The 13,181-nt window shown below is 39.4% G+C and overlaps 1 protein-coding gene across 1 annotated transcript in view; it reads right to left on the bottom strand.

Moving 5' to 3' along the window:
• Nucleotides 1-12,804, bottom strand: part of PROX1 (prospero homeobox 1) — a 64,808-nt gene extending 52,004 nt beyond the window's left edge. Inside the window, exons 1-2 of the mRNA XM_070948943.1 lie at nt 12,544-12,804; nt 2,259-4,052 (exon numbers count right to left, since the gene is read on the bottom strand). Coding sequence (XP_070805044.1) covers nt 2,259-3,985 — 1,727 coding nt within the window. The 5' untranslated portion in view covers nt 3,986-4,052; nt 12,544-12,804. The remainder of the gene's footprint in view (nt 1-2,258; nt 4,053-12,543) is intronic.
• Nucleotides 12,805-13,181: the final 377 nt, after the last annotated feature.

Genomic DNA, 13,181 nt, shown 5'->3' with positions numbered 1-13,181 from the left:
GTGCTGCTATTTTCTGAAATACTATATATTTATCATTCTGTAAATCAATCTATGCTTTGTTAAATATTCTTTTTATTATGCAGAAAAGTACCTAAACTCTTGAGTCATCAAATGTCACTATTTTCTTAAGTAGTGCACCAGTACTGTTAATACTCCTTTATAATGAAGGTACATTGTCATTTAATTATGGCTTTTTTTCCAGCTTATTGAAACCAGACACTGTATTTAATTCTCTCTCAGTTGTAATCTCAGGATGAAGTTTGCCTTTATTTCAAGACTTCTTGAGTCTATATTATGACTGTTTATAGAAAGATCAGATTTAACTAACATATTTGACTATATTGGGAAGTGAGTTGGATGCATAAATAGGAGTAAGCTAAAAAAACAATGGGGTCCCAATCCTGAACATATTTCTTAAAAGTATGTCCCTTTGAATGTCAGAGAATTCCTTCCAATTGAACACAAATTAATTGGAATGCCAATGATCCAGTGTCACATATGTGTCTTCTTTTAGCATCCTTATGATAAAAGAGACATAGTATGCACAGGGTTCTTTTTATAAAATATTATTTAAAGCTTTCACAATTGAGGACAATTTTAAGGATGAGGAAAAGAAAAAGATGTGCCCTATAAGATTAATCCAGCTGAAGTTCTATATCTAATTGTGCTCTCAAGCTTTGCCAAATGATTTGCTTTTTGTATATTAGGACAAAAGATTTTCTGTGTATGGCTGAGCAGAGGTTAACCATGCATACCCAGCAGCTGCACAGGAGCTGAGAACAGAACTTGGGGGGGAGGAGGGAAAAGGATTTGATATAGCTTAAATGCATCAATACTTGTATATTTATTTTGTTTGGTGTCATTTTTTTATATTCACCTGAAAAATGTATATAAGATTTTCAAATGCTTCATTCATTTATTTGGAGAGAAGAAATATTGGCCTTATACTAAGAAGCAGTTGTGTTTTTTAAAAAAATATTATGAAGATTATATATTGGATTTTGAATATCACCTGAAATAAGTTTGCCTCCCATTCACCATCACCATCCAAACGGCCAAATAATTTTTCAAGTTTTGAAGCATTTGTGTGGAGCATAGCAATCAATACGTTGAAATGTTTCTTTCAACTTGAAAGGTTTCCTTTTCAAAAAAAAAAAAAAATCTTTATTTTATCATGAAATTAGGTGGCTGTCTACTCTGAAGTAAGACTTATAAATTTCAGTAGGAACAACAAAAATACTGGTAAAGATCATATCTGCAGATGACCACCAGAATTTGAGAAATTATTTGAGAGCACTACAACTAATTTTGCCACTATTTTATTAATGGTAGTGAGGGAAAAAAGAAGAGTTTACAAAACTGCATTAATGGAAAGCAACGTCTGGGTTTTTTTTTTTTAAAGAAAAGCAAAACGTTACAATACAGTATTAGCAAGCCTTGACCCCTTAATATGCCTTATATAAAATTATCTATAGGTTTTTGGAGACCACTACATTAGCACAGAGGTTATTTAAACATATATGGCAATGCTTGCAAATACAAGTTTTAGACTGTGGGACAATTTACACAAGCAGCTGAAACACTTACCAAGAGTACCAAGAGATTCAGCTTATTTGGATTGATATTTTGCCTTCAGGCAGATTGAGTTTGCAGGATGTTCTGCACAGATTAATTGATCTTTGGTAGCCAATAGATTCAATAGATCAGGATGTAATTAGAACAGAAGGAATCAGGGATATTGCATCTCAAAACTCAGGGTCAAAATGGCTCTCAGGCAACTCCCAAATTTGCTTTCTTAGCAAATGCTATGAAACATACATGTTAACAGAACAAAATTTTATGGGGATGGATCTTTCTTTTCCATAAATTTCTCCTGTTTTATGGCTGTGGTTTTGTTTAATATGTGGTAATGATGTATTTTTCCTGCTTCTTAAAAGGCAAAGTTATTCTGCCTTACATTGGAACTTTGTCAACCTCTTTATCAAGATTAAAGTCAAGCATTTTAGGAAAGACTCTCTTCAGAAGGACCCATTTAAAATTGCATCCAAAATCCAATTGATGCAACAAATGGATGAGATTCAGCAATAAACATCTTCATTGATTATAGAATGGGAATTCTAATAAAAAAAAAAGTAACAGGTTAAGAATAATGGGTGTTATGCGCACCTATTGCACCCCCAACATTAGTAGTTATTAGTACCCATTATCAAATAGAAGCATATCAACATGCAGAATATGGTCTATGTATTGTAAAGGATATGGCACTCCCAGAATAAGGTGAGATTTCGGAAATATCTTGAAGGTCACCACACTCAGACTTGATAAGAGATATTGAGAGGCTTTCTGCAGTGCTAGGAGGATGTGCTGGTGAACAAGGGTGATGGTTCATGTGATGGGATGACATCTTGGTCCTCAGACTTGTGGTCTCTCTTGTTAAATCTAAGGATTCTGGGGAGGCTCTGTCTTTCCCAGGGAAGGAGGCAGAAGGAGCTGCTAAGGGGTTCTGAAATGGGTACGCCATAAGGGGCAGAGGAAAGGGATGGCGAAATGAAGATGAAGTGAACCCCGTGGTGGCAGAAAGTGGAGATTGATGGAGAGCAGCATGATGGCTGCCAGGAGGTGGGGCAGAGGCAGGCTGGTCTGATGAATTTTTGCGGACAACTAGGGGCAGTGCTTCTGTTTGGTCTGTGGAATTAGACAGTGGCACATTCCCAAAGGTATCTAGTGGGTTTGGAATGATGATGTCCCCGAAGCACTGGAGGCGCTGGTTTGCTGTGTGGAAGTTGTGGTTCTCCCCATTGACAGCAAATCTTGCTTGGGGGATCTGAAGAGGTGGGAAGACCTGAGGAAGTTGACGTACAGGTTTTGAAGAGAAAATCTTGACCACAGTGTCCACAACCTGAGACATGGCAGTGTTCAATTCCTGCTTTAGCGTCTCAGCTAAGTGCTTGCCTTCTGGATGAAATGAGTTGGGCCCATGATCTTTTTCTTTGGGGCCATCTTTCCTGGGTTTGTTCTCCGCTATCTCCTGTTCTCTAATCAGAGCTCTTGCACGATCAATAAATTGTCCCGGGTCCAATTCACACATTTCATTATCCGACCTCCCCACAGAATCTCTCGCCCTGACATCCAGTGTTTCCGAATGCAGGCTGTCTTCGGAGAGGTTACCAGCATCTTCGTCATTTTCAGAATCTGTGCTGTCATAGATTTGGTAGAACTTTTCCTGAAGCTGGCGCAGCTGTTTTTGCATGTCCTCCAGCTGCTGTTTCAGCTGTCTGCGCTCCTCTCGCTTCTGTTCTTTCCTAGCTGAAACCAGCTGCTGGAAACTCTGTTGCTGCTGTTGAGGCAGCTTTTGCTTGCGCTTATTTTCTCTGTAACTTTCTCGGGGACTCACAGACTGTGGAGCCATCTCTCTTTCATTTTCATTGCCCCTTAATGCCACGCTTGGGGAATGGCTCATCCCTCGAATGATATTCTCAACCCGGGCACGCTTAGCTCTCAGGTGCTCATCGCATAACCGATCCATATCAAACTGGCTCATCGTGGGTCTGCCAAATGGAGAAAGACACTCTTGGGGGCTGTCTCTTGAAGAGTTGCTGCACACATCCTCCTGATGTACTTCTGAGCCTGTGCTGGAGAGGCCACTCGCTTGAAAGCTGGGCTCGTTGCCACCATTTTTGTTCATGTTATTTTTCAACAGCTGGGAAATTATAGTTGCTCCTGGAAAAGGCATCATGGCATCTTCATAGGAGTTTGCCCTCTTCAGCAGCTTGCGAAGCACATTTGACTTCTCCCCATCTGCATGCTGCACCACTGAATACTCCACATCCTGCTCGGAACCTTGGGGATTCATGGCACTAAAAAACGATGCTCTTGCCTTTGCAAAAAAGGCAGATGCTGTCCCTACCGTCCGTTTCACTCCAATGTCAACTCTTCTTCTCTTGGTCTGCCTACTTAAGAGGGCTGTGCTGTCATGGTCAGGCATCACTGAACAGTTATTGTGCCATCTTCAAAAGCTTGTCAGCTGGGCACAGCTCAAGAATCCTGGGACCCTGGCCAACAGAACAAAAGGACTGATGAATCATTTTCTTTAAATTTCTCCAAATTTCCTGACCTCAATCCTGAATCAAATGCAAAATGCATAGGCTCTGGGATTTATGGCACATTACAATTATTGCAATTTATTATGCACTCTGCTTGAAATGAAACACTTTAAATATTTCTGCTCCACTGGTTTAAGATGGATTAAGAATTTTTTTTAAAAAAAAAAAAAAGCAGGAAAGAGGAAAAACTGCTTAAGCACCAGTAATATATGGTTCTTTGCACAAATGCCTAAAATAATACTGTTTATCTTTAGAAGAAAAAAAAACCCTAAACAGTAGATTAGAAGAACACACGACATTGACAACCAATTGATTAAATTTAGGGTTTGAAATAATGTCACAAAATAAAATGAAAGTAGGTCTTGTTTCTTAGGTAAGGTTATCATATATAATTTGGGCTTTAAAAAAATCAAATTTAGTTGCAAAACAGATTTGAGATTAAAACCAGAAATTTTGTTTAATTTTATAAGGGTGTTCCAGTATATCTGTAAGTATGAGCAGGTGCAGCGTGCATACCTATAGACACATATGTTAAAAAGGATGATACAAACCTTAGAAATCTTTATAAGAAAACTATTTAAGGAAGAATTTACATTTTGGTTATAAAATACATGTCATACTGCATTTTGCAGTAAAAATAAGAGTTTTGAAAACATATAATTCCCACGTCATCATTTTAAGCATTCCAGAAAGGGATAAGATGGGGTAGGGGTGGGTGGGGACAGAATTTATCATCCTTGAGATATTTTCCCATTTCATAAGCTATGATATGTGACATCAAGTTCTTTGCATGAAGTAGAAACAAGGCATTCTCAGCACTGTATCATTGTCCCTTACATCAGCTTCCCAAGATAATATCTCAGGTGACTTATTGAAATAATTATTTCATGCAACATGGTACTCGTATAAAACCTTATTTCCTGCAAAACACACATGCACACACGTACACACATAAAAAGAAAGGGGGAGAGAGAGAGAGAGAGAAAGAGAGAGAGTGTGATTCTGAAGGAAAGAAACTGAGAGAGATGAAAGAAAGCAACATCAAGCAATAGCGTGAGAAAGGCAGATATCTTTTCTTTTATAGGAACCATCATTGTTTCCCAGGAATACAGAATTTAAAAAAGAAGACTGATAACACATTTCCTTGCATTTTATAATAGGCTCTTGACATCATTCATGACTTATTAACCATGATGCTAAACTTACATGGCATATGAAACATTACAGACGTCTTCCGGTACCTTCAAGTTGAAAACTATACCAATGTAATATTAATTTTTCCCATACTATGTTTATCTAATATTAAACTCCACATTAGCTTAACAGTGCACAGTTTCCACAATAATAGGGTATCTTGCCAAAGGCAGCATTCAGACTTTTGGATCTGTTCCCATCTGTTTCGGTTCACCTGTAAAAACATCTACGTGCTCCCTAGGACTGCATCTGTAGCTGCTTCTAAAAAATGACTACCCATGCAAATAAGCATAATTTCAGCCTGAAATAATCTACGCTATCAGCATGTATAGCCTGGGTTTGTAAGTGTAACAGTAAAAAAAAATAAAAATAAAACCCTACAAAAACTTTTAGAATGAAACCTATATTTGTTTGTTTATCATTCGAAGGCTATGCAAGCATTCAGTTATTTTGGAGGTTATAAAATAATTCTTAAGAAATGCTGTACAAGCTTTGGAATATTCAACTACATTTTTTAAAAAATTTTTGCAGTATACTCTTCAGGAGGCTACACAGTTGTTAGTAGTTTTACTTAGAACTGCTACTAAGAAACACAAACACACATACAGAATTTTGCAATAGCAAGTATAACTTTGGGTTGAACATATCTGATTGGCATCTTAGTATAAATTCAGTTTCATCACAACAATCTTATGCAGTGTACTTCTTTCTTCATATATTGTTTCCACTGAGATAAAAATACTCAGTCTCAGATTATATCATAGAACTGGATTTACACAAAGACCTAAGGATCCAATATTTAATAATTAGAATAATTAAAAAGATACCTTATTGTATCATGTCATACATGGAATTATGTGAGAAATTAAATGATTCCAATTCCCTGTGAGATAAAAGGGATTTCATTACTAGGTGGCAGTGGCCTTTTTTCCCCTCTGTTTATTTCATATGATTATGGATCTAGTTCAGATCCTTTGTGTATAAACAAGTATCAGTGTATTTTCAGATATCCGCTGCTTCGTTTAATTTAATGGGAACATTCCACTTCACAACAGAAAGTCATTTTTTTGGCTTCTAGGTTAATTACAACTAAATAACCTTGCCCATAAATAAAAGGCAAAAAAAATTGTGCAGGGGTGAAAGTCCCCTACATGGGAAAGATTTGTAGCCTGTCATTATATGCTGATGTAAATACCCTTCTGAGGTCTGCCTCTACTTTCAAAATCTGTCATCACTCTAAATCTCAAAGAGGTTGCTTGTTGTTGGGGTGCATTAATGAAAGTGCATCATTTTAGAAGGGACATAAAGATATTAGCAGAAAGGAAAAGCAAGAGCAATACAAATTTTAACTTGAACTTTAGATTTCAATGGACCTCTGATATATATAACAGTATTCCCAATATGCTTTTAAAAAAAATCGCCCCTAATTTCTTTCTCCTTTCATTGTATTTCATTTAAGGATGGAATGAGGCATAGGATGTCTGCAAAGCTCATAAAATGTTGAATTGAGAAAAGTCATAAGGTCAATGCCATGGATCTATAATCCAAAGAATTCATTTTTCTTCTACATCTTTGCTTACAGTGGAGATACCAGAAGGGAAGGCCAGACTATCACTGGAGTATTGCTTATAATTGATACGTATTAGTTGGTCCTCTACTTTCCTCATGTTTCCTTGATTCCCGCCGACACTCACGCTATCTCTTATATGACAAACTTTATATTTTGCCTTCCAAACTTAAGTAATTATTTTACATTATGTATTTACCGGGGCTGAAAAAATGCCCCTGGATCAGTCTATTGATTTGAAAAGTGCCAGAATGCATCAACATTCTGAGGGAAAGAGAATGCTGCAGAAAAATCTAAGATTCTGAATCATCAAGAATCAGATCTTTGGATAGGATTGTGGTGAGATTTTCCTACTAGATATGTGGAAAAAAAAAACATATGCAGAAGGGTAAACTGGTCATTGAATTAGAGAGTGTGCTCCTGTCCAATGTAGAGGAAAGCAAATCTGCTCAGCTTGATTTATTTCTTGTTCAGAGGTAATTCAGAAGTCATTTAAATTTTAGCTTTCATTATGGTTCACATAAATATCATTGATTAGTTTACTGGTTTAAGCTTTGTACATTTTAAGTTATTCTTGACAAGTCCCTCTCTGCCAAGCTTTCATTATTTGAGCCTTCAACTTATATAGGACTTCAAAAGGGCTCAGTTTTTCAAAGTTGCTGAGAGGTACAACATAAATAGTCTGTTTTTATAGCTTCCGATAACTGCGCAATGTAATGAAAAAAAAGTATTCCCTAAACTTGGATAATACTTCTGAAATCAACCCTCTCCTCTATTCCACTGAATTCCCAGTCCACCACACCCCACCAAACATACACATTGCAAAAGATATGAGTAGCAAATATTATCACACATATGTATACAAAAATACCCATTGCTCACAAGTACAAACATTCTATTTCAGAAGGCATTTCAGTCCTCCATATCTTAAATACATAGTACACGTGGATTATATTGTTTTAGGTGATACTACAGTAAAGCAATTATAGTGTATATTACGGATTTTTGCTACACTGCTTTTCCACTGGTACAATGTAGATTGAAATAAAAGATAAAATAAAAGCTAACCTAAAGTAGGTATGGAAATTTGGGGGGGGGGATTATCTGGGAAAAAAAAGTACTTTTTATAGGAAGAATTTCTAATACATTTTTTAAAAGTCCAAATTGATATAAACTGCTGATTGTGAAAAACAGCAATGAACTTTTCAAAGCGAAAGTGCAAATTTTAAAATTGTTAGTTCTTCTCATAGAATGCAGCTACCTTTCTCCTTCGTTGCACACAGCACTGCATGCCATACGCAAGTAGAGAAATTCAAAGACACCCTCAAATTCTTTAAAAAATAGATTAAGCAACATTTTTCATCCAACAGGATTGGATGAAACACATTAAATGATGTCAGCAATCCATATCAATTGTAAAACTTAAGTCCATTACATTGCACTGACTTACTTGGAAGTATAAAATATTTTTCTGCACTTCAGAGAAGTGCAAAGCATGGATATGTAAAATTTGCATAGCTTCACTACCCATACAATAGAATACAATGCCTTCTGAAGCATTGTGATGGAATTTAGAAGTAAAGCTCATTTTTCTATCACTGATTTTTTTTTAAAAAAAATTGAATTATGACATTATATAAAAATGTAAATGTCTGTTATAACACAAACATCGTTATATTTTTTTAAAACACACACACAAAGAAATTAGATAACTGTTTAGCATCATTGGCACAGGGAGGCCAATCTGGCAAGATATTGAAAAGCTGCTGTGAGATATTTTGCATTCTCTCCCTCCTACATAGGTATGTAATGCCTTGATGACTACAATGAGTTCTATCTTATTGACTTTGGAAGACATTGGCAAAACATCTCCTGGATAAATGCATCCACAATTTACCCAATTAGTATCAGAATTGTATAAAATAATATTTTTTTCTAGCTATCCAACATTTTAATGTAACATGAAAAAAAAAATACTAACAAAATCAACAACTATATACAACTGCTCATACATAATTCCTAACCTAAGGTCACCCTACATTTTTCCCCTCCTCCCTAAGGTTATGGGATATCCAATCAGAAGACTGAATCAACTCATCCACAGCACATACTTGAGAACTTACTCTAGCATGCAATGGAACACAGTCAAGTAATCCATGACCAAACATTTTGAACACTGAAATCCGCTACAGAAATCCTCACTATCAAGATTCAGCCACCTGAGAGATGCCAATTTAATTTTGAAATGATCATTAAATTTGCAATTTGCAATGGTGGGAGAGCATTCTCTTTCCCATATTAAAGTGCAGAAAGTTACCTGTCAAACAATAATGTTAAATAGGTTGTAGGAGGTAATGTCTAATGTTAATATAAATTAATCCTAAATTAGTAACAAAGTGTAAATTGTATGGCTTTTTTTTTAAAAAAAAAAAAAGCTTATCTTTTTAAAATATGAGATGCCAAATAGTTAATACTTTTTATCAGGAAAAACTAAGTTTCAGAAGAGAAAGCAATGAAATGACTGACAGAGGAGGCCTTATGGGAACCACTTATGAAATGCTCGATGGCAAAGTTAGCAAAGAACAGGTCAAGAAACAAAGAATATAGGGCCACATGCAAATCCATTTGCAGACTAGATGAATATTAAAACGTATTAAGCCTGCCAAAACAGTGGAAAGAAGTATTAAAAACAATGCTTTCCATTAAAAAAAAAAAATCTAGCAGTAGATATGTGTGCTTCTCATATCACCACTAACCTAGCAGATGGCATTAAATTAAAGAAATGACAGGTTCGCATATGTCTGCATTTAGACTGTCATCTCTAAGCATGCAGATTCCAGTGCAGACCAAAGACTTACAAATTCAGTCATGCGTTGGTTTGAAGGAGAGAAAAAGAGGATTTTTTAAAAAAAAAGAAAAGAAAAGAAAAACAGCATTTTATCTTTGATAGATGAGAATGTCACCTTTAATGGTGCCTGTTCACAATTTCTCATCCATTACACAAAAATATATCACAGGTTCTGTTTGTGCCGTGACAGCACGTTGACATATTCTTGTGTCAAATGTGTCAAAACTTGCCTAGCTTCCTTGTATCATACTTACTGTTTTTCATCTTGATTAAGACATAAGGCCCAGGCTCAAATACATTCAGAAATAACCTCCAGCCCATTCAGTGGACATTGTTCCCAAAGCAGCACACACATATAATTCATTCTTTGAATAGGCCCCCATAGAATTTTGAAGGGCTCAATTTCTGAGGAAAGGTGAATAGGGTTAGGATGTTAAATAGTTTCAATTGGGGGCTAGGTGGGTGCCTTACTCTGCAAAGTAATCCCTATTTAATTTGGGAAAATGTTTCATTTCAAACAAGGGGTCCAAGCTAACTTACAAATGAAATTCAGGGCTGTTTGCTCCAAATAAATGTACCCAGAACAATGCTCCAATTACCACAGCAAATGATTTTACCAAACTACCAGTAGAATCGGCAGATAAGAGGCAGAACAGCCATTCACCGGTTTACCTCCCCCACACTCACACACGCGCTGCCTTACACACCACACAGAGCAAAAGGAGCCAGCTTTGTTTTTATTTTTTGTTTTTTGTTTAAAAAAAAATCCTTTTTCTCTGCTCTTTGGGAAATTCCCAGTGAAAACAACCTGCTTTGCAGCCCCCAAGAATCCAGCTTAACAAAAGAGCTCTGCGCTTCCGTCCTTCCTTAGCCCGACCATCTCCAAACAAAGCGCCATAAATTCATAAATAGACGTTGTACTCGGGCTCAACCGAGGGAAACTTGCACCTGTCTTTCTTGACACAACACACCTGTCCGACACTGCCCATGCGCACTTAGAGCCGAGCGCCCCTTGTCCAATTTCAACGCCGGAGCTTTGTCAGGCGGAGCCAGAGAGAAGCGCACGAACGGTTCCCCCCGCTTCTCCCGTCCGCCCTTGTTTAGAAGAGGCCACCGGGGGCTGTTAACAACAACAGCTTTATAGCCCAAACCGATGTTCGCTCGCCGTTTTACAACCGGTTCTCTCTCCCCCCTCCTTCCCTCTCCCTTCTCCGGAAACACCCTTCGCCCGCCCGCCGAAGTTCCTGAGCAGCTTTCCATTCTAGCCGGCACTTTGACTAGCAACTTTTGCACTGCGCGCTGAAAGTTAGTGCGCTCACGGAGAGAGACCTAGAGCAGCTCTTCCCGTGGGCACCAGGGCTGGGAAGAAAGGTCGTCTCTGGAAAGGCAGGAGAGAGAGAGAGAGAGAGAGAGGGAGGGAGGGGGAGGGAGGGAGGGAGGGAGGGAGGGAGAGAGAGAGAGAGAGAGAGAGAGAGAGAGAGAGAGAGAGAGAGAGAGAGAGAGAGAGAGAGAGAGGTCTATCTTTGTCGTACTGAATTTGTGCATGAAGTGGACATAATCTCACAAATTAATCTAAAGCTTTTGGAGGTGGGAGGGATGTGGAACCCCGGTGTCCCATCATTAGGTTTCTGGTGGCCAGGACCCCTTTTTCATCTAACTGTAGCATTAGGATGCGCGCAGGGCAGGCGTCTGCTCTCTCCTGCTTAAGTCTGCAGCACCTCGCTTCAGGTCAGTGGCATAACTCTGGAAGGAACTGGCCCCCGAGGTGACCTCCCGCCCCCTCCCGTTTGGTTTTTAAACCGTTGAAAGAAATCAGAAGAAATCCCGAAGAGTGGGCTCCTTGGCGTCGATAGGGAGTCGGGACTCAGGTAAATCCCACCGAAGACTGCGCGGCTCATTTTAAACCTGGCCTCAATCTGGATCCACAACAACGCGCGCATCACCGGCAGGCGGGGCAAAGTGGGGCAAGCGGGACAGCCGCTCCACAAACCGCAAACTACTCTAATGTAATGGGGGATAACAGCGCACGCCTCAGCAGTCTTCTTTGGGATAAAGCAGCCCCAATCTCCACTCGCGTTTCCCACTGTACCCCCCCCCCCCATCACATACATATTTATTGGCTCCAGAATAAAACATCTCTGGGTTCAGGGAAAAGGCGCTTTCATAGAAAAGTGGCGGGGTATAACCAAACCCAACAACCTGGCCTCAAAACTTCCCCTGCGTCCCGCCACCCATTCCCCCTAAACAGCTTCTTTCCGCAACTCTTCTCCTAGCCCTTGGGTAGATAAAAAAGAGAGAGTGTTCAAATACGCCTGCTTTATCTGACTGGTGCGTGTGGTTTCTAAACTGCTCTCCATCGCTACTTTAGAGAGGGAGAGAGAGAAGAGAGAGAGAGACAGAGAGAGAGGGGAGAGGGAGAGGGAGAGGGAGAGGGAGAGGGAGAGGGAGAGAGAGAGAGAGAGAGAGAGAGAGAGAGAGAGAGAGAGAGGAGAGAGAGAGAGAGAGAGAGAGAGAGAGAGAGAGAAGTAGTCAGGGACATGCAAATAATAAGCAAATCAGAGAAGACAAAAAGAAAAAGGCAGCGACACAATACGAAGAAGAAAGGCCGGACTTGGGAGTTGAGAAAGAACCGATCGCGGGGGGTGGGGGGAGTGAGAAAGGGGAGAGGTAGGAAAAATAGGAAAGAAACCTCAGGACTTCACCTACAACTAAGCTATTTTCTCATCTTTAAACTATAATAACACAAAGGATCAATAAAGGCTGGCGAGAAGAGAAAAGGAAGAAGAAAGACAGTCTCAGGAGAGGGTCGAGAAGACATTTTTCGCACCAACCTTGTCCTTTCACACCGACCAAACTATTGTGATGGTTCCCATGAAGCTTCGGAATATGGACCATCTGCCGGCTTATTTTTTTTTTTTTTTTTTAGTTTAACAATCTTACTCCGGTCACAAACTCAGCAGAAGGGAGAATCCGGGGAAAGGAAATGTGGAGAGAGAAGGGGGGGGGGGAGGGAGGGTATCCAAAGACGAAAAGGGGGGAAAAACCTACCACTCCCCCCTCCGAAGCAGTATTTCAAACAAGCCCGTCTCAGTGTCAAGAATACCCCTTCCCCCTTCCCTTGTCCCCCTCCCCAAAAGAGAAAGCAAGAGAAGGGCAGGGAGAAAAAGGTACTTACTCAGTTCCAAAGGCGAAGAAACTGAGTCCCTCTCTCTCTCTCTCTGTCCCCCCCACCCTTGCTGGTTAGAGAGAAAGGAAAGAAAGAGAGAGAAACGCGCTCATACAAATGCTCAGATCGCCTTGATAATCTGGCTGCTGATGAATATTGCAACTGGACAAGGGAGGGTGAAAGCAAGAGTGCCCGCGTGCGAGAGAGAGAGAGAGAGAGAGAGAGAGAGAGGAAGAGAGGGAGAGAGGGAGGGAGGGGGGTAATGAGTGGGAGAGAAAGGGTACGAGAGACAGAGAGAGTGAG

This window comes from Pituophis catenifer, unplaced genomic scaffold, assembly GCF_029215685.1.
Source record: "Pituophis catenifer annectens isolate HBS135680 unplaced genomic scaffold, rPitCat1.0.hap2 SCAF_1, whole genome shotgun sequence".
NCBI lineage: Eukaryota > Metazoa > Chordata > Lepidosauria > Squamata > Colubridae > Pituophis > Pituophis catenifer.
Note: the sequence above shows the minus strand (reverse complement) of the source record. Positions and strands in the feature narration are given on the sequence as shown.